Here is a 22,308-nt window from a genome sequence, read left to right on the forward strand (position 1 = left end):
GAAATTTGTAAAATATTGCCTTATTTGCAAAAAGAGATCTTAACAGATGTGATTAAGAATTTTGAGATGAGATCATTATGGATTATGCAGGTTGGACCTAAATGCCATCATAAGTATTTGTATAAGAGAAGCAGAGAGCAATTAGAGGAGAGGTCACATGCAGATGGCAGCAGAAATTAGTGATGTGGCCACAAGCCCAGGAATACTGACAGCCACCAAGCTGGGAAAGGCATGGAAGAGAGATTCTTCCTTTGATCCCCAGAGAGAGTGTGGTCCTCTCAAAACATTGATTTTGACTCAGTAAAATTGATGTTGGACTTCTGGTTTCCAGAATTTTTAACACTAAATTTGTGCTTTAAGCCACCGAATCTGTGTGGTTATCATTACGGTAGTTTAATGTATCATTATGGAAAATGATACATTAAGGTCATATGTAAAGTCTAAACCAGGGCTTAATCATGCTCAGAACACACCTACTGACTTCCCATTACCTACAGGTTAAGTCCAGACTCTGATCTGTTCAGTTTAACAGCCAGCTTCTCAGGGCTATATCTTCTCCCTCTGGCCACCTTCCTCTAGCTGTGTCTGGTAATGGTGGCCACATACTTTGTTCTGTCAGGCCCTGGGGCTCTCTGCTTTTCCTCTAACACCAAGTGTTCTCTCTTCTTACCTGGAAGTCACCTCTGTCCTTCCCATTACAACTCACATGTCATATCTTCATGGAAATAGATTGTAGTTCCCCTAAGAGTGGTTTCTTCCTTATTCTCACAAACATTTGTTTAAATACACACTTACATGTGTATTTTCCACTGGAGTGGACATCTAGTATGTGGAGAATACAAGCCATATTTTGTTAACCTTTCTAAATTAGCTCAGCAACCAGCCCTTTACCTAGCCACGTGGTAGGTACTTTGTAAATGTTCCTTTGTTAAATTGAAGTCTCGTGAAAATACTTTGTTTTTTAACTATGGATTATTCTATAACTGATTTTTAGTTCTAGAATTATTTTCTTTGTAGAGTGAATGCATATGTGACCTTTCTGAAAACAATTTTGAGAAAGGTTGTCAGCAAGACAGATTGGGAAGCTCTGGATTTGGTAATCCAAAATAGATGCATATAATATTTTTTATGAGCTGGGGGTGTGTAGCTTAGTGGCAGAGCACCTGCCTAGCATGTGTGAGGCCCTGAGTTACATCCCCAGAACTGAAGAAGAAGAAGAAAAAAGATTTCTAGTACCCCAATAATGTGGATTGTATGATTCACCTTCAATTAAAACAGTAGTAGGTTTGTTTAGGGACAAGCCAATACCTTTAAGAAACTGTCACAAGCAACACTATACCATTTGGTTAATTTTGACCCTAGACATCAATCAGAGATGATATGCTAGAATATCTCCAGCCCTTGTTGCATGCTGCCAAGGTTCTGTTTTCACATTTTTATCACTTCCTTAGTAAAGTATAGCAGTCTCTTGGCAGCCTCCTCTGTACTACTGATTTTCAGTTTATAATGTATTTTAAATGCGATAGGCTTTCTTTATTTTCTTTATGATCCTCATTGCTGTATTATTTTTGAGTTTATGCAATGATACCTTAAGGCTAAATAAAAAATTGGCACTGATATTTTAAGCCATACCTTGGATTACTTTGAACATTTTTAGAACATGCCTGCTGCACGGGAAGCCATAAACAATAAAGGTATTAGAGCCTGTGCATTTCCTGCCCATTTCCTGTTACTCTAAGTAACAGGAGGAAGGGCAATTTGGACATTGTCCATAGCTCCTTCATGCTTTGCTCCTTTGTACTGTTTGTTCTCAGGCTAGCTTTCAAAAGTCCTATTTTTAAAAAAGTGCTTATCATGATAACTTCTAAGAATTGGAGGCATGTTCATATTGTGAACTTTCTGACCTTGTCTCCAGCCTTTTCATGGTAGGAAAATTAACAAATCAGCACCTGGAAAGCTCTTTTACTCAGAAACAGAGGGTAGAGGTAAGAATCCTCTTAAACCCAGAATAAAGGTAGAATCCTAGAAACCTAGCCATAGCCATTGGTTTCCAGGATATTTTGATGAGGAAGGGGACCAGATTTAATCTGAAATGGTTTAAGCTAGTTCTAAGTTCCTGATAGGACCAGAATTTTAAAGGTCAGAGCCACTAAAGACTTGTCACATTAAAACTAACTTTGGGGTTTTTTTGTTTGTTTCGTTTTTAAGCCATTCTATTAATATTCCTGTTTTAATTGAAATTAAATTCCTGTTTTAATTGAAATTAAGCTAGCACATGGAAAGAATTCTGTCTACCTTAAATGCTTCTCTGTAAACTTGTGCACTTATCTTATAAAATAGTCTTTTTGCAGTGTCATTTTGCTATTTTTTGTCTACAAAGTGTACAATGATTACTCTAAGTCCCCCAAATCATTTTGGTACTAGGTGGGTTTGGTACATATCAAGTTTTCCATTTCCCATCATGGGCTGTACAGATTTTTCTAATTGCCCACCAAAAGTTTAGTAAATAGTGTTTGACTGTTTCATAAATCCCTTACCCTGTTTTCCAGGGGTCACTGAAGTATTTTGAAAATTTTTAGTGGCTTTGCTTTATTATCTGTACATAAGGGGAAAATTCAGTGGAAAATAAGAATAATGAAAGGCTAGTTAGCATTGTCTGAAATCTAACTACATATTGTTAAAATAATTTGCTGCTGCATTTAAAAACAGAAAAATTTGGTTTTCCTTCTATATGGTTATTTTTGTAATTGGCATTAAGGTGAGAACTAACAGGACCAGAATGTGATCCATCCATCCAACGTGATAGATCTTGGACTTGGATTGATAGATTTTTATTTGTCTGCTTGTTTGGAGGTGTTTTTGTTGTCATGTTATATAATATTTTATATACATATAAAAAACATAAAATTTGCCATTGTAACCATTTTTAAGTGTATAGTCCAGTAAAGTTCATTACATTCATGTTCTACAACCATTATCACCCATCTGTTTGCTTTTCTTCACTGTTACAAATACCTGAATAATCAACTTATAAAGAGAAATGCTTTATTTTGGCTCACAGTTTTGGAGGAAAGACCTCCCCACTCCTTGAAGTTTTCACACCACTTGATAATGCAAGCTGAGGACTAAGCCTTTAACTTATGGGCCTTTAGGTGACATTTAAGATCCAAATTATAGCGCTATCCATCTCCAGGACTATTTCATTATTTCAAACTGAAACTCCTTACCCATTAAACATTAATTCTCCATTCCACCCGCCCCCCATTTTAAAATATATATATATAGTTGTAGATGGACACAATACCTTTATTTTTATGTGGTGCTGAGGGTCCAACCCAGTGCCTTCCCCACGTGAGGTGAGCACGCTACCACTGAGCTGCAACCCCAGCCTAAGAATTGTAGCTTAGACTACTACTATAAGAACACAGCAGCTAGCACATGGGAAGCATAAAACACACTCTTTTCTGATACATTTTGCTTCACACTAAGTCATTACTATATTGCCCAGTAACAACCGATAGTCTATATAAGGCCTGATCTATTTGATACTTTATGTGTGGGCAAAATTGGGGCTGGGTTTGTGGCTTAAAGGTAGAGCATTTGCCTAGCATTCATGAGGCACTGGGATTGAACCTCAGCACCACATTAAATAATAATAATAATAATTGAAGAACCCAGCCGGGTGTGGGGTGGTTCATGCGTGTAATCCCAGAGGCTCTGGAGGCTGAGACAGGAGGATCGCAAGTTCAAAGCCAGCCTCAGCAATAGTGAGGCACTAAGCAGTTCAGTGAGACACCCTGTCTCTAAATAAGATACAAAATATGGCTGGGGATGTGACTCAGTGGCTGAGTGGCCCTGAGTTCAATCCCTGGTATGCACTTACCCCCCACCAAAAAAAAAAAAAAAAAAAAAAATTGAAGAACCCACAGCTGTAATCCTAGCATCTTGGGGGAGGTCCAGTCAGGAGGAGGTCAAGTTCAAGACCAATCTCAACAATTTAGCAAGACCCTATCTCAAAAAAAAATAAAGACTAGGAATGGGAATGTAGCTTACTGATACAATCTGGGTTTAATCCCCAATTTTAAAAAAAGAAAAAATTGAATTATTGCCCCAGAGACACTGAAACCTATCACTGATTTACTTGACCAGGAGGCTTGAAAAGCTAATCTTTGGATAAGCTTTGACCTTCATCAGTAAAACTCAATGGTCTTTGTAGCCTATTTGATATTTAGCTAAACATGTTTGAATTTAAATCTTAAGAATTGTTGGTCTTTATGTGAAATGATGTCATACTGGAAATAAGCTTCATGTGACTAGTGCTAAGAAGTTATAATCTATTAAGAATGATTTCCTATTGCCAAAAACATAAGTTCAGTTTATTTTACACTGCATACATCAGACATTCCTGCTTATAGAACTAGAAATGACTGAACTTTTGTTATTAAGGAACTAGGTTTTGTTTCACAGTACTATAGATCATACAATTGATTGTGTTGCATTCTTTCACCTTTGAACCTTGAAAGTTGAGTGGACTTACCTCTAGCAATTATAGCCTGTCATGGCACATGGTGTTAACTGTCTCATTCCTAGCTTCATTTTATTCCTCTTTGTCCCACTATCTGCCATTGATTTTTATTTATCCTACTTGGTCAACTTCATGACTGACTCACAGCCTTGACCCTGCCACTCCCATTCTCCATCTTCATCTACCATCTTCCCTGAGTCCCTCATTTTTCTCTGGGACATGCTGTTCTCCTTTCCTGGAACGGTTCCTGTGTCATATCTGTCCTCTGCCCCTGCTCTTACTCCTTACACTCTTTTCTCCACTCCAAAGTGATGCCCCTTTGTGGCACTCTGTCTGCTTTTAGACTTGTGTTGTTATTATACCCAGAAAAATATACTGAATTCAGTGGTTTCCCCAGGATACCTCTGCTGGACCACAGGTGGGAACTGTTCCTCATCCTTTGACTCTCACATGCCCTGCACATGATACAAGGAAGGGAGGAGTGAATTCAGTAGTCTCAGATCTGGTAGCTGAGTCAAAATTAGAATTGCAAATTACCATTGGACTTTGCAATATGAACTTAATAAGAGAAGGAGTTTGAGGGTCATGTAAAGAAGAATAAGGATAAGGGAGAGGGCAGAAATGAAAGGAATAGAAGAGAGGTAGATAAGGTGAGGGGACAGAAGGAGTGGATTAGGTATTGTTAACCACAGAGGACAAGGATCTTTAATGCCATGTGATTATATATCCTTGGGGCTAAGCACAATGTTCCCATAGTGTGTATTCCTACAGTAACTGATACAGATAAAGGTAGTAGATTTCCAGCTTATATATTTCACCACATAGAAATCTTATTTTGGGAAAAAACTTTTTTTACTTCATAAAAATCTATTATTGCCTCTTGTTTAGTGTTTACTGTATATCTGCTTTGAAAAAAAAAAAACTTTTTAAGTGGGCAAGTCTTATCCTTTTAAATTGTAAACTCAATATCCTGTACATAATAATGTTTGATAAATGTTTAAAGTTTTTTGATTTTTTTGATATCTAAATTATGAGCTAAGAATGCATCTTAAATAATACCAATGCAGACAGTTATTTTGACTCTAAATTATTAATTTTTTATGTGAAACACATTTTAAATTTAGATATGAAAACCCACCTTGACCCACCATTCCAAGACTGCTGTTGCCATCTTTGATTCTGGCTTTGCCTGTTGCTCCCCCAGAGAAGCAATCTAGCCTCTGCTGAGTGTCTTTTTTTTTTTTTTTTTTTTTTTAACATTTACTATTGTGCCATTTCCCTTAGTAGCCTTTGCTTTCACATCTCTGCTGACTCCAAAATATGGTCAGATTGCCAGTCTATCTCATGTACCCTCTGTCCAGGCAGGACAGAGTGGATGGAAAGATATTTTGTCTTGCTATTGAGAAGGGTGCATGATTTAAAACTTATGAATTGCTTACTTGTGGAATTTATTTAGTATTTTTGACAGTAGTTGATCTTGGGTAACTGAAGCCATGGGTAGAGGGGGTCTGCCATATACTTCTTCATTATGAGATGTGTGAGATAACAAAGCTATGGTTTTAGAAATTTTTTAAAATGCCTTTATTTTATTTATTATTTTTATGTGGTGCTGAGGATTGAACCAAGTGCCTCACTTGTACCAGGTAATAAGAGAGTGCTCTACCACTGAGCCACAAACCCAGCTAGAAATTTTATTAAATTTTTATTTGTAGCAAATGAAAAGGACTTTCCCAATGTTGAAAGTCTTTCTGTAAGTCATTTCATCATTCAGAGTGTCTTGGTCAGAGCTCAAGGTATACTATCTGTTCTAATCTGCAGCTCTGCAGCCCCTACAGTTCTTCTGAATCAACCTAGTAGAGTAATGATAAAGCTGAAGATTTTGGTTGAATTATAGAGTGCAGTTGGTGGGGAAGAAAGCCCTAAAATATTTTGTTTTCTGAAGAGTTAAGTTATAATCTTAGTGATTGCTGATGAATGTGTTTGAGGAAGTTTTTACAAATGTGCTTCTAAGTCTTTCCCGTAGGTGAGGACAGTCGATTTGATAGTCACAATGGGAAGTTGAAGGTTATCTTGGTCTTCCACTTTAATAAAAATTCAAGCACCATTTAAAGTTTTATAGAGATTAAATAATGTGTTTTGAGCTGAAATAAAGTGTTGAACAAGTAGTAAGAAAACCTGGGTTCAATCCTGGCGCACCCACTCATAAGCCATGAGGCTTTTCACTTGTTGATCACTCCCATTCCCCTGCCTTCCCTTCACCAGAGTATCTTGGAGATGCTCAGATGGAGAATGTGCAAGTGCCTGAAAGCCATCATGGGCTGGACAAAAATGAGTTGTCTTGTTATTTTCAAACAGGCAGATGGTTGCAATCTGAATACATAATCAATTGGGAACATGGCATTCCATCCTAAGAATGCCTGCCTGATAATTAATATATGGATACTTCGGGCTTTAGTTCATGAGGATTTAAATAATATCACATTGAAAAAGTATTTTTAAGTGTATTTTAAAATTACCTTTACTTTTGTGTCTACAGCATTGGATGTAATTTAAATTAAACTTCTCATAAGTATAGCTACTACAGCTTTTTAATTATATATGAGTTTTAAAAATAGATTTTTTTTTTTTTTTGGTAAATCATGCCTAAGATGCTTTGAGAGGGAAGATAATAGAAATGTGAAGTGGGAGAAACCACTAAATATGATTTCTTAAAAAAATCAGGTAATCTTTGGAAATCTCTTTTGGTTTATGATTGGCTTAATTATAAGTTTATGTAAGTGTCCATCTGTTTCACAAATCCACTTGAACATTATTGAGTGCAGGTTCTCTAAAATCCCTGAGGAGGTAGTTAATGGATGGATTGTTGGAGGACAAAGTAGGCTGCTTAAGTTTCAAAGCCCGATGCATTAAGGGAGATATCCATTGTTACAGAAGCCTTGCACCAAAGTTCACTTCATTCACGATGAACCTGCTCTGCCACAGATTCCGAGTCCGAGCAGTCCCTGAGTCAATTGGAAGCAGTGACAGCACGCTCCTTTGAAGAGGAAGAAGGTCACTTGAATAGTAGAAAACACAGAATGTCTGAAGGAAAAGACTGTGGTGGAGGAGATGCTCTCTCCAATGGCATCAAAAAGCACAGGTAGGATGGCCTTTAAACAGCTCACACTGCTGTTGTGTTCATATGGGGTAAATTGGGATTCATAAAGAAATGTATTTGTACTACTCTAGCACTTTAATTAAAGGAATTAATGTAGGTACTTATTCCTTTGTCCCTTTAAGATAATGTCATTTATAAGCATAGAAACAAAACACAAAATTTGCTTTTAGCAACCATGTTTTCAGGAGAATGTGTAAATCCTTCAATTGGTGATTCAGAAAGTTACTCAGAACTACCTATTGAAATCGATGCTGTGTTCCCTTTTTCATCATACATCTTTTATGACTCTGCCTCCCAATGCTATTTTAGTTTCTAGTCATTTGATCTTCTTGTTGGTTTTATTACGAATGAATGGTAATATTGCCAGCCCGTTGACACAATTTAGTTAAATTTAAACAAAGACAGTTATTAAGTCCCAGGATTTGCTGAACTTATCCATTTTAAACTACCTAATGACATTAGTATGTTTTTATTCCCTTGATGGGTTAGTGCTAGAGGATTGTCCCAAATGAATGAAATGTAACAGATATCACAGTTATCTGGTTTCAGCACAGGTTTACAGATACAGTGGCTTATGTGAATGCTGGTATTCACCTAATAACATACAAAATTATCAGTGATGAGTATATCTTTTATCTTTGTCAAAAGATAAGGATTAGTTTAGGATTATTAACAGTTAATTTCTACAAAATAGTCTTGTTTTTTTTTTTTCCTTGTTTGTAGATTGTGTAACACCATGGTTCTGATCACACCTGGTCTCAAGTATTGTTCTGGGAAAAATGTACACCTCACTTCTCAGATTTATGTGTACTTTCCTCTTATTAGCAAAAAATGTCTTAGTTTGTTCTTATTTTTAGAAGACCAGTGAGTTTTACAAACTAAAAATAGCTAAAAGAAGATTTTGTTGTTGTTGTTATGATGTTAGAACTTGTCCTCCTCTAAATGTACTTATTAATGACTGTCCTTTGATGGAGTTTACCTTTGCAAATGATATGGCTCACAGTGGGTGTCTCTCCTAATTCTCACTACAGTTACCATCAGTTTCTTTGGAGCCTAAATCTAAATTGTGTTCAGGACATTAAATATCTAACAGTAAATCTGGCAGTTTTACCAATAAAAGAGAATACAACCTTTAACTGTTTATCACATACCTGTGATAAACCTACCTGCCATCTAGTGAGAATACAAGTGAAATCTCTGGAAAACTCAAAGAAGCATACAAAAGTATTTGATATAATTATTAAAATATCAGAATGAGTACAGTGTTTAGAATACACAGCTGTCATATGTTGTGGCTGAGGGGATTTCTCTAAAACTTTTTAGGGTCAGATACTCTTTTGTATGTGTGCTATAATCAGAGTGATAGCAATTTTGCATTTCACCTAATTATATCATGTTCATATATTCTGTGCTCTTAGTCAAACCTAGAATGGTACAAATGTGAAATTGTTGAAAAACATAAAATCAGGACAAGTCATTCAGAAAGACAAGAACTGTAACTAAGTAGTGACCTAATCAGAAACGTTTAACTGATAAAATGAGATGTAGCTTAGTAAACCTGTAAATATAATATTATCTTATTTAGTTATTCAGATCAAAAGAGGAAAACTTATGAATATGTCAGCAGCCTAATGTATAAGAAAAAACATCACAATTTCCTATTTTTAAAAAGTAGCTTTTAAGGAGAATTTTAAATGCCTGTGGTATTTTTCCCATTCTTTCTCTATAGTCAAGTTAAGCAGTATATGCCACATATAATTTAAAAGTTTAATTTTAGAATAGGAAAAAGTTGTAGTATTCAAGGCTATCAAATCCCTTTTGCCCGAACCCTAAACTACATTAGGAATCTGTGTTTCTAGTAAGCAGTTACTGTATTGGTATTAATAATAACTTGCATTGATAGTAATCATAGTGGTATTTTAGAAAAGAAGGCCCATGTTGCCGTATGACCTCCATGTTTCTTAGAACTAGCTTAGCGACCATGAAACTTTATTTAAACCTTAAAATTATGTGAAATTTCTTCTTGGCCTTGTATTTGTTTTATCTAGTACTGAAAAACAATCTACTTAACATTTAACTTTTCTGTGAAAGTCTTGGATCTATCCAACCTGATACTCCCAGTTAACCTCCTGGTAAATAAATGCACACTGAAATTTAGGGGAGACACGTGGAAGTCTACAGATTATAAATTTTAAAACAGGAAATAGAGAGAATGTAAATTTTTTTTAATGAGAAAAGAGGGACTTTACCATATATATGTATGTATGTATGTATATATATATATATATATATATATATATATATATATATTATTTTATTATAGTCCTTGCATAATTAATTTCCTGGGTTTTCAATCAGATACTACCTCATTTTTTAGCCATGAAACTTGTGCAACAGAATTCCATTAAAAAAAACTATTAAAATCTCTTCACCTTCATATTGATAGCACTTTCCCCCAGAAAATCCATCAAATTGCTTTGTGAAATTTTTGCTACAACATACTGTAGTTGGATTTATATGGGGCTTTTTGTCCTCATGGCCATATTGCATAAAAGCAGTTCTCTATTCTTGGACCTAATTTATTGAATTGTTCTAAGCTCTAATGTTATAACTGTTTAGCACTTTTGCCCAAGTTTTTATAATTGGTAAATTTATTTCATCCATGTCACTGGATACAGTGTAAAAGATGTTAATGTAAATTAGAATTTGAAAATGTTGGATCCATGTTATAATTCTGTAAATGTCATTCACTGTATTAATAAATTAATGGGGAAAACTATATGGTCACTCCTAATGGATAAAAAATATTTCAATAAAATAGTCATTCATGATTAATAAATATCTTGGCAAACTACAAGTAGAAGAAAACCTGCTTAATCTGGTCAAAAGTTACAATAAACAAATTGCTTGATAATGAGCTATTAAGACATTTTTATAATATCAGGAATAAGACAGAATGAGCCAAGTGTTGCATTGGTGAATGCCTGTAATTCCAGCTACTTGGGAGACTAAGGCAAGAGAATTTTAAGGAAGCTGTCTTTCCCAACTTAGATAATCCTGTCTTATAACGAAATATAAATAAATAAACAAACAAATAAATAAATAAAGGCCAGGGTGTAACTCTATGCCTGCCTAGCATGTGTGAGGCCTTGAATTCTGTCCCCAATACCACCAAAAGTAAACAAATAAACAGGATGCCTAGTCCCTTTTTTTTCAGCATTATTTGGAGCCTATAGACAGAACACATATAATTTAGAAATAAAATTGTCGTTTTTCACAGATGACATGGTAGTCTACCTAGAAGAATCATAGTATTCGTATAAAAATTAGAGTTAGGATGCTTAGCAATGTTGTTAAATACAAAATTACATTTATGTGTACTATCAACACAGAAAGTAGGATTACAACTGGAAGAAGAGATATTTAGAGCAACTTTTAAATGTGCCTAGAAACAAATATTAGAGAAAATCCCCCCCCCAATGGAAAAAGTGTGTAATAATAAAACTTATTAGAAAAGAGAATTCATTGTCATAAAGGTGTTCTTGCCAAATTGCTCTGTACTCTAAATGTTTAGTTAACAATGTTGTTTTCCTTGGAAATTGGAAAGTGGATTCTGAAATGTCTAGTTAAATACAAAAGGCTTTGAAAGAACTAAGATGCTTCTCAAAACCAGATCAGAAGAAAGGATGATGTTTGCCCTATCAGATATCAAGATTGATGACAAATTTTTAGTTTAGAATTTTCCTAGATATAAATTGATCTTTGGAAAAAACAAAAAGAAACAAAACCAAGTCCCAAAGATGCATCTATATAAGAAAACTTGGCACGAATAGAGCTAACATGTGGGAAAGAATGGATGGTTTGTTAAATGATGCTTAGATAATTATTTAATATGGAGGTAAAAAAATGAAATGGATCCCCATTTTATATACAGCAGTTCCTTTATATCTGCAGTTCTGCATCTTTGAAGTCAAACCACCACAGAGTGAAAGTAATTGGAAAAAAAAAAAAAAAAGGAATGCGAACAGACTTTTGTTTTCTTGTCATTGTTCCCTGATCAATTCATTGTAATAACTATTTATTTACATTATATTATGTATTGTATGTAATCTAGAGATGATTTAAAATAGATGAGAGGATGTAGGTTATGTATAACTACTGTACCATTTAATGTGAGGCATTTGAGCATCCATAGATTTTGGTACAAGGGAAATTTGATTCCAAGGGGAATCCTGGAATCAATTCTCTGCAGAGACCAAGAGACAACTCTACACAATTACAAATTGTAAGTGAATCAAACACTTCAACATGAAAGGTCAAAATTGAAATACTTTCAGAAGAAAATAGAGAATACCTATCATTTTGAGATAAGAAAAATTCCTGTAACAGAAATATGGTAGGGGCAGAGCTGATTCTAATTAACTTATTTGCACTTGATATATTAACTAAAAGATTTATATTGTAAATATGACTGAGAATCTCAAAGGTTTATTATGTGGAAGTAGTAGATGAGAACTCAAGACAATTGCCTAGCTTTACTCACCCATCATAACTACTTTAGACTTCAGTTGTTAGGTAGCCAAGAGGAGAGGCGTATAATAGCAGTTGTCTAATGTGTATGAAGAATTCATATAGTTGGAATGCACTGACAAGTTGAAAGTCAAAAGAGATTGAATATATAAGTTAAGACAATATTTTCCAGGAAGTAAGAATATATTGAGACAATGTTATTATGGGTAAATGAAAAATTTTCAGCTCTGAATATATTTAATCATTGGAATAAAACCATCTGGTTTTGAAATCTCACTCCCTAGCTGTTTTGACAAAATGATCTAAACTCAGACTTGATTTGATCAGTAACAGAGTTGGTAACAAGTCACCTCACCCAGATGTCCTCTGCTGCCCTGGGCAGAAAGACACCCTTGTCCACCAGGAAACATTCAGGGAAACTCCTTGTCATGCAGTGACTAGGAGCACTTAAGCTACACGTCTGATTTTCAGAGGACTCAGGAGTTGTGAGGGAAAGAGCAACAACCTTGGCTAGAGTAGGCCAAATTTGTGGAATGGCCTGTGGGCTGGAGAGAGCCATAGTTCCAAAGACACTGAGTCTGTGCTGTCTTCATACCACACAGCTCTTTGCCCTAATGAACTTACTTGCCCTGGAAAATAGAGAGTTGCAATGAAAAAAAGAATAGTATCCCCTAGAAGCTCAAGTAGTTGGCTGTTGGGCCTGCCTCTGACAAGCTGGACATAAGCCTGCCTTAACAGCCAGAGAGAGAGGAACACTAAGGGGCAGACAGTGAGAAACTCCAGAGGAGCAGCAGAGGAAGAAGATGCCTCATGCTTATATGCTTCTTAAGAATAGAAATTGGGCTGGGGTACCACTGTACTGTGGTGTAGGCTGTTTCCAGTCAGGAAACCTCAGGAGTGTGTCCTCAAAGGCCAGTGCGATTGGGCACCTGGAGCAGATTGGTAAATTGGATGGCAAGAGCTGAAGCAGAGGATTGAAAACCAGCAGGCCACTCAGATTACAGGGCATCCTTCTCTCCTACAAAAATACATTTGGAGATCTCTCCTCAAGTGAGTGCCAACTTGACAGATGGGGCTAGTCATCCTGCAAAGAGGGTTCAGGTTTAAAAACCTTATCTAGGACCAACAAACTGGCAGGCCATGGAATCACTTTGCGTATGTTTGGAGGAAAGGAAAGCAGAATGAACCCAGATTCATGAAAACTTTCATAAGCCCAGGTTAAGTTGCTAGTTTATTGACAGGAATTGCTCTAGGAAAACAGCTACCTCTTTCTATAGAAATTCATCTCTTGGACTCCACTTTAGAAAGAAGATAGGAGTTTCTCTTTTGGAAGGAGGGGCTAAGGCTCAGAGTCTCACAGGCCCCCTCCTTTGTTCTGTCCCTACCCCCAGAGACACCTCTTAGGGGCCTTGGGGCTCTTTAAACACAGTCGGAAAATCAATCTCTTCCAATTTTGGCATTCTATAAGCAAGTGATGGTAGGACACACTTTTGCCTGACTCTGAAGACTTGTTCTAATCTGTTGTACACTGGTGCTTATTGTGGGCAAATGAGAGCACTTCTCTTGAGCAGCCATAATCTGTAAATTTTGCTTTAATAAACAAAACAGCAAATACTAATTAGAATTGTTTGCTTAGGCTATGAAGAAAAAGAAAGACTATATTTTCAGGTATATAATCCCATTTTTAAAATTTTTATTATGGGAAATTTCAAACATGCCTTTAGAGAAAATAATAACAATGACTCCTTTATGCCCATCATTTAGCTTCAATCAACAGTTATCATGTGCCAACTTTGTTTCATCTGTAAGTCCTGTTATCTACCATCTCTTATAACTTAAAGCAAATCTAAGATCTATTATTTCATCTTTATTTCTTAGAACATAGCCTGTTAAATGACATATATAAAAAATGAATACATATAAGGTATATAACATGTTCCAAAATATATATATACATTGTGGAATGGCTAAATAGAGCTAATTAACATGCTTATTTTTTTGTGGGGGAAAAACACTTAATATCTGCTTAGAGATTTTCAAGTGTATAATACATTGTGATTAACTGTAGTAATCATGTATAGTTGATCTCTTAATTTAGTCTTCCCCAAAATATGGAATGTTTTGTGAATTTGCATGTCATCCATGTGCATATTTGTACCATACTAATTACATTTGTATTGTCTCATTATTTAGTTTGTGTGCTGCCAGAGTATTTATCTTTTAATAACTCAGTATATATCTCTAAAACACTGAGACATTTTCTCCTCTTAAGCCACAGTACCATTACATACATAAATAATAATTTCTTAATTATCTATCATCAACTATTAGTATTCACAGTTTCCTGCTTGTTTTGTAAGTGTGTTTTATTAATTATATCCAAATGTCATTTAATAATAAAGATTAAGAGTTCCACATAATTCCATTTTGGCTTATATGTATTTAAAACATTTTTAATCTCTAGGTTTCCTATCCCTTCTCCATTTTTTCTTGCCATTTATTTGTTAAAATGAGCCGATCATTTCTCAGGCAGAATATTCCATAATCTAAATATGGCTCTTGCATTCTCAGGGTGTCATTCCATGTTCTTTTACCCTTGAATTTCTTGTAAATTGATAGTTATACATAGAAGCTTGACCAGAATTAGGTTTGAATCTTTGGCTCAAAAATACTTGATAGGAACACATGCCATCAGTATACCTCTTGCTACATAAATCATGGGTCATACACTGTCTGACTTGCTTTCTTTTTGTAATGTTGAGATTGATTTGTAGGTTTGGCATTATCAGTCTGACATGTCCATGGTAAAGTTCCATGACAGCCTTTTACCTAATGACTTTAGCGGATATTGATCAATGTGTCTATATCCTCATTTCATTAAGAGCTACAGAATACAGGTATTTCAATTTTGTTATCCTTTCTCCATTTATTAGCTTGAATTCTTTCATAAAGTACCTCTTGCCCAAATTTTTATATATATATAGTGTTTTTCCATTCCTTAACATTAACTTCTGAGGTGTTGTATGTATATATTAATGGGTTTGTTTAATCTCTTAAAGTTATTTTCTGCACCTCTTTGGTTAGAAAGCCCTTCTGTGTCCAGTCAACAGGTTTGGGTTTGTATTTTCTTCTTCTTCTTTTTTAATTTTTTTAATATGTATTTTTTTAGTTATAGGTGAACACAATACCTTTATTTTATTTTTTTGTGGTGCTGAGGATCTAACCCAGTGCCTCATGTGTGCCAGCCAAGCCCTCTACCACTGAGCCACAACCCCAGCCCTTCTTTTTTATTTTTATCTTTTGGTATAATTTGCATGTAACTTATGTACATTGTCTTTGAAAGTGACTTTGCTTTCTGAAAAGATGTTTGAGACATATTTCCTGCCGCAGACCTGGAATCAGCAGTATCTCTAAGGAGTCCTGTTTCATTTTAGTGGGAAATACAACTTAGAACTAGCAATAGGAGTAATAAGGATGCACATGCTACTGGGTCAGCCACTGTTTTTACTTCTTTTCATAGGAGAAAACAAATTCTTTCCCCTTCTCCACTTTTTTTTTAAAGGAAAAATACTTTAGTGCATACCAGTGTATTTCCAGATTAAATTTTGGATTACATAGTTTTTCCTTAATTCCTTTGATTTTAATTGCATCTTATGTTTCATAATGGCATTTATATAATCACCTACTTGCTTTATTCTAATATGTATGTTCATGTTACTTACAAACATGCACACTAATAATGTTACTCAAAATATTATTGTTGAAAAAAGACTTTTGTATTTTTCCGTTTCTTTTATGAAAATACCATGGGATGTACAATTGGTGTTGTTTAATGAAAGTCACTTGCATTGGTCCCCTTCATTGTGATTTTTTTGTTTCATTTGCTTTCAAGATTTAGAGATTCCTTTTTTTCTACTGTACTTTTTTATAGTTATGTTTTTACATGATTCCAAAATCAGAAAAGCAAACTAAGGTGTGTTTAGACAAATCTTCGTTCTAGTCTTGTTCCCTCAACAATGCTCCCTTCCCCTTGAGGTAACCATTTTTCCAACTATTTTGGGTTCAATATAAACAATATAAAAAGATATAATATCATATTCCTTGTTCCCCTTAGATAAAAGATACTGTGCAACTTGCTTTTTTTTTTTTTTAACAGTATAGGCTGTTCTCAGTTCTTTTGATCTTTGCTTTTTGAGTTATTCTGCAACCCTTAAGAAATTTGTACATGTGTTATGTGTTTAGTTTAGAGATAATTCTTTTTTTTCATAATTTTGAATTGGTGACAAGTTCCTGTGGTTCAAAATTCAGAAGTATAATAGAGTGTTTGAATTTCCCTACTCCTCACCGCTCCCCAGCATGGGGATTAACCCCAGGTCCATAGACTTGCTAGGAAAGTGCTGTACCACTGAGCCACATCCCAGCCCCATGATTTGCAAATTTTAATTCCTACTTTTTAAGCTAGCTGCTTCATTTCTTTCCCCAAATGCAACAACTATTATTACATATAAATGTTTTCACACTAATGATAGAAATGTATACATAAAGTTCCTGACCTTTCTTTTAAAATAAATATATATCAAATTAGTTACTTAACAAATACTTGTTGAACCTCTCTTAATGCCAGATACTGTACTGGTTGCAGAGGACACAGTAATGAACAAAAACCTTGCTTGTAAGGAGTATTCATTTCAGAGATGAGAGAGGTTGAATATCTCCTTGGTATGTTTAAGAGATGTTAAGTATCTTTTGATATATTTAAAATCTGCCATCCTTGATTTCTATTGTATTTTGGAAAGGTGTTTCATAATATGTTAACTTTCTTTAAATAAGTAATTTAAATTATTTAAATTTCTTTAAATAAGTAATTTCCGTGAATTACTTATTTCCACTACTCATTTGTCTGTAGGAGTGTTGAACTTACCAATTTTCAGGTGCTCTATAATCATCGTTAGGTAAACTGGCTTTTTTTTTTTAATATCAATTGAAAATGTTTTTCCCAGGTTTGTTAAAAAGAAAGGTAATTCTTAGAATTTCTAATTCGTAACACATAATGGGAAATAGATGTACTGCAAGCTATAATAAATGGTAGCATTGCTTTAAAATTTTTGGTTTGTTTCTTTATTTTGTATACATTTCTATAAAATTCTTTGAAAAAAATACTGGTAAACTAGAAAAGTGTAGTTATTAATACTTTCTTTGAGCCAGGTGAGGTGGTGCATACCTCATCACAGTGACATACGAGGCTGAAGCAGGAGGATCACAAGTTTAAGGCTGGCCTCTACAACTTAGTAAGATCCTGTCTCAAAATTAAAAAAAAAAAAAAAAAAAAAAAAGGACTGGGAATATACTCAGTGGTAGAATGGCCTTGGATTCAATCCCCAATAGTGGAGTGGGGGTTTGGAAAGGTTCTTGGGTTTGAATCCCATCCTAAACTACTTTTCTGACCTTACACAATTTTTAATGTTTTTGAATCTCAACTTCTTCATCTGAAAAAGAGACATAATAATAAAACATCATCTGTGCAAAGCATTTAGTGATTTTTCTTCTTTCCTATCAGATGCTATTATAAATATGAAAACTGATGGAACTTAAGTAAAAAGTGGTAAATGAAATTGTTTTGGTGTAAGAGTGTGATACTGGGGAATTGTGATCTACCACTGAGCTGCATCCCCAGCCCTTTTTATTTTTTATTTATTTATTTTTTAATGTTTCAGTTGTAGATGGGCTCAATACATTTGTTTATTTGTTTGTTTATGTTATATAGTGCTGAGGATCAAACCTAGTGCCCTACACCTGCTAGGCAAGCACAGTACTACTGAGCCACAACCCCAGCCCCTCTTTTTATTTTTTATTTTGAGGTAGAGTCTCACTAATTTGCCCAGGCTGGCCTGGAACTTGTGATCCTCCTGCCTCAGCCTCCTGAGCAGCAGGCATTATAGATATGTACCACCTTGCCTGGCCTGTTCTTAAATTTTAACTTAAGTAAAAAAGTCTTTGAATGGATTTTTTAATTGTCTTTTGAATCTAGAATTTAGGAAAGAGCTAGAATCAAAGTTTTGATCTTAGGACAGTTTTCTTTTGGTAAACAAGAAATAAGAAAAATGTCCCTATATTTAAAGCTATCTTTGATTTCCATTGTATGTTGGAATTATATTTCATAGTTTGGCTAAAATGATATCTGTGGTTTTTGTTTTTTATTTTTATTTTTCTATTAAGAATACACAGGTGTGGCTGGGCTCTCCACAGCCCATTGTAAAGTTACACTGTCAGAAGTGTAAACAAGAGGTGACTAGAGGCCTTCAGCTCTGTTACTCATTCCTTGGTCCCTTGATACTACTTTCCTCATGCAGAGGTCTCATTACTTTCTCCTTGTGATCCTTAGATGTTTTCAGTCTCTTAGGTAAATATCCAATTTCTATTTCAAGTTTGCTTTGTAAACACTTTATAATCCTCAGAATGTCAAAAGAAAGAATCAGTTAAATATTTATCGAACTGTACCCTCTTGCTTAGCATCTTGCTCTGTTTGAAGATGTACCCTCCCCTGCCCTTGGCTCCCACTCATATCTGAGCGCAGAGTTACAAGCACTAGGAAATATTTCAGTGTAACAGTCTTTTAATGGCCTGTTTACTCTGTCCAAATTTTATAATAAGTCATAGATTGGGCATCTTGACTTCAGATGATGTATGGTCTCTACAAATACATTAAAGTATCCCTTTCCCTTTGGAACTGTGCCAGTTTCAGGTTTGCCTCCTGGAGAAAACTGCCGCAGGGGACATAGAGATCTTTGGTATTGTTTTTTCTTTTCTTTTTTTTTTTTTTTTTTTTGGCTTGTTAACTCAGGAGGAATTTTCCTCTTTTAGAAAACACTATATATGAGAATAAAATTTGCATGGCAAATAAATTAAGAGAAGTGCTTATTTTAAAAATCATACAGATACTTTAAAGATTTGTTACTTTATTGGCCTTGTGACTTTAAAATCTGAAATTTTTGGTTGCTATACAGCTCTTCTTAAAACACATTGATTGTATAAAATGTGATACATATTCATTTTCTGGGGTATAACTTGCCATTGTGTCGTAGTATGAAGCCAGGATTTGAAACTAGCACGAACCTTGTATTTGCCCATATAAAGGTAATCCCCTGTTAATGTAACATTGCTTCACATTAATTACAAACCCTGTGTCTCAATAAGGAAGGAATGAGGAAAACACCAATGACTAGAACCAAGAATGTGTACTGTTATGTGACAGAACATTCATCTAAGCAGATGATGTGATTTGTAGCAAAGTGGGGCACAACCACCTTTTAGTAGGAAATGAGATGCAGCATAATATCCTACTAGTGCCATAGTAAAATGTAGGAACATACAACTGGGCCAACTCACAGTGCCCAGCAGATCAGGCTTCTATGGGTGAATCAAGTAGGTAGCAGGAAACTGTGGGTTCTTTGCAATATTGTTTTACTTTTGTGCTTGAGTTTTCATTCTTTTAACTCCTTTATGGACAGTGCCAGAAATTCTAGTAGGTGAAGTACACCATGATCATAAAATAATTGAGAACCAATGGTTTACTGTGCTTCCTCTTCTGAGTTTGGTTCTGTTGTATAGTTGAGGATAGCTTTCTGGCATTGATAAGCATTTATTCTGTCCAGGCCTCAGCTGCTTCTGCTCTAAGATGAGCAGAATCCCACAAAGCAGAATCCATAACAAGATGGCTGGAGCCCTGGTCTTTCTGGTTTTAAAGGCTATTCTTTTCTGACCACACTGCAGATCCAGGACTCTTTACAATGTCGTGGTTAGTAATGATAGCGAGAACTTACATTAGTATCATAAATTGGTGTTTCTAAAGTACTTTCACAAGCTTTGTTGCTTTTTGAATTTCAAATATCTGAGTTACAGGTAGGACACGTATGATTATAGCATCAGCTTTATAGATAAAGATATTGAAGCATAGGATGTTGGATCTACCCAAGAAAATAAGCGCAGAAAGTTTGACCTGCCTAAGATCACTTAGCCAACACATGGTAGGACCGGAATTCAAACCAGGTTTTGACTTCCAACTCCCTGATATTTTCTTAGAATGTAGATTTTTTTAACAGATATTTGAAATAACAAAGATATATACTCATAGACAAAAAGCTTTGTATTCTGAAATTTAAGGTAATTTTTCCCAGCCTTTAATTAATGTAGTTCTGATTGTTTCTTTTGTATAATAATTCACAGCGAATTAACATCATAATCCCCAAATGATTATTGAGCATCCATCTGTTGTTGGCTCAGTGTTGGGTACTCAACTACAAATTCAAATGGCCTTGTAGGCCTTTTTAAGTTTCCAATTGAATAAACTCGAACAGCACATTAATACATTGAAAGTTTTCTTTTAAAACAGATCTGAAAAAACATTTGCCTTAAACAATTCTTTTTTTTTAAATATGTTTTTAGTTGTCAGTGAACCTTTTTTTTTTATTGATATGTGGTGCTGAGAATCGAACGCAGTGCCTCATGCATGCTAGGCAAGCGCTTTGCCACTGAGTCACAGCCCCAGCCCTTAAACAATTCTAAAGGAAAAAATTATATCTTCCTGTATAATTATATTAAAATTATATCTTCCTTCCAACTTCCTACCAAAGCAGACTATTCGATAGGAAGTAGGAATAATCATAATGTTTTGTAGAAATTGTATATTTCTCTTAATACTAGTGAAAAACTGTTTGGCTGTTTGCCTTTAGGATATGAGAAAATGAGAAAATCAGAAATGAGAAAATCTCAAGAGGCCAGGGATATTTGGATCTTATGGTATATTTTAGGACTCTCTATAATGTTTCTCATCAGAAGTAACCACCTTCAGGAAACCTTTGCAGTCCAGGTGTTTTTCACTGTGCTCAGAACAGTCAGAAAGCAAACTGCCATCCTTGTCAGAGAACACCCTGTGGGTATTATGTGTCGCAGCGCAAGAAGAAACCAGAAATTCACCTCTGTCCCTGGAAATTCTCTCTCTGTCTGAGGGCAAGCAGTCAAAAGCATCTCAGATCATTTAGAAAGGAAGTTAAATTAGGATGTTGAACTAGCTAAAAAGCAAATCACAAACAAATTGGTAATGCTCATTCTGAAAAAGGAAATGTGATTTAAAGGAAGTTAATCTGAAAAGTTCAGAGCCACAAAAAGAGGCAGTAGTATTTACAGAGGATCATTTCTATTATTCAGTGCATCTCTGCTTCCTTTTGTTTCTTGTTGTTAAATAATTTCTGTGTGTTCCTCAAACTCTTCTTTCAGGGGTCTGAAGTCTTTGTCTGCAGTGTTCCAGGGAACATGCAGCTGTCTCACTGCAGAGCTGCCTTCAAGGATGAGCCATTCCCATCAGGCTCAGAGGCCTACATTCTAGTAGAGAGCTCCAACTCTTGTCATAGCACTCTCTGCTACAACCAGAATCCTAATCCACCTGGAACATATGCAAGTTTTGAGGCAGGACTTTTCTCTGTATACAGTCCAAAAGGTTTCTGTGTAGTCAGGAGGGCTTCTTTCCCCTTTTCTACCACAAAATTACCAGTAATAACAGTCTCAGCTCCTCTTTGGAACATGGAGAGGTAGCAGTAGATTTGTGCTCTTTGTCTTGCTGCCTCTCTGCCCTCTGTGTGAAACAGGAAGGGTGAGTGTTTCCTTTGATCTGTGCAGCACACCCCATGTCTCCTCAACATTCTGTCATTGAAACCACTTCCTTTAGGTCCAAACAATCATGATCTGCTCTCTTCACTTTTCAGTGATTTCACATCTGTTTCAGAACCCAAGGTGTGAAATCTTTTTTTTCTTAGAGATAAGGGTAAGTAAAAGGTAGTGAGCCTAAGTTAAGGACTGCCTCTCTGTGGCATACTTCCTTCCTCCCATCTGAGGTGAACACTGTAAAGTAAGGCAGTCCGGATGCCCAGAGTGACAGCTCTAAGTCAAAGCACTGGGGCTGAATGCATTGGGGGCATACTTGTAATCCCAGTGACTCCGGAGGCTGAGATAGGAAGGTTGCAAATTTGAGGCCAGCGTTAGCAACTCAACAGGACCCTGTCTCAAAAACCAAAAGGATACGAATATGGTTCAGTGGTTCAAT

At 35.5% G+C, this 22,308-nt stretch overlaps 1 protein-coding gene across 4 annotated transcripts in view; it reads left to right on the forward strand.

Moving 5' to 3' along the window:
- Positions 1-22,308, forward strand: part of Osbpl1a (oxysterol binding protein like 1A) — a 206,631-nt gene that overhangs the window by 135,269 nt on the left and 49,054 nt on the right. For all 4 annotated transcript variants that reach the window (XM_076837292.2, XM_076837290.2, XM_076837293.2 and 1 more), the window contains one exon: positions 7,508-7,664. In XM_076837292.2, the coding sequence (XP_076693407.1) occupies positions 7,508-7,664 (157 nt within the window). The remainder of the gene's footprint in view (positions 1-7,507; positions 7,665-22,308) is intronic.

This window comes from Callospermophilus lateralis, chromosome 17, assembly GCF_048772815.1.
Source record: "Callospermophilus lateralis isolate mCalLat2 chromosome 17, mCalLat2.hap1, whole genome shotgun sequence".
NCBI lineage: Eukaryota > Metazoa > Chordata > Mammalia > Rodentia > Sciuridae > Callospermophilus > Callospermophilus lateralis.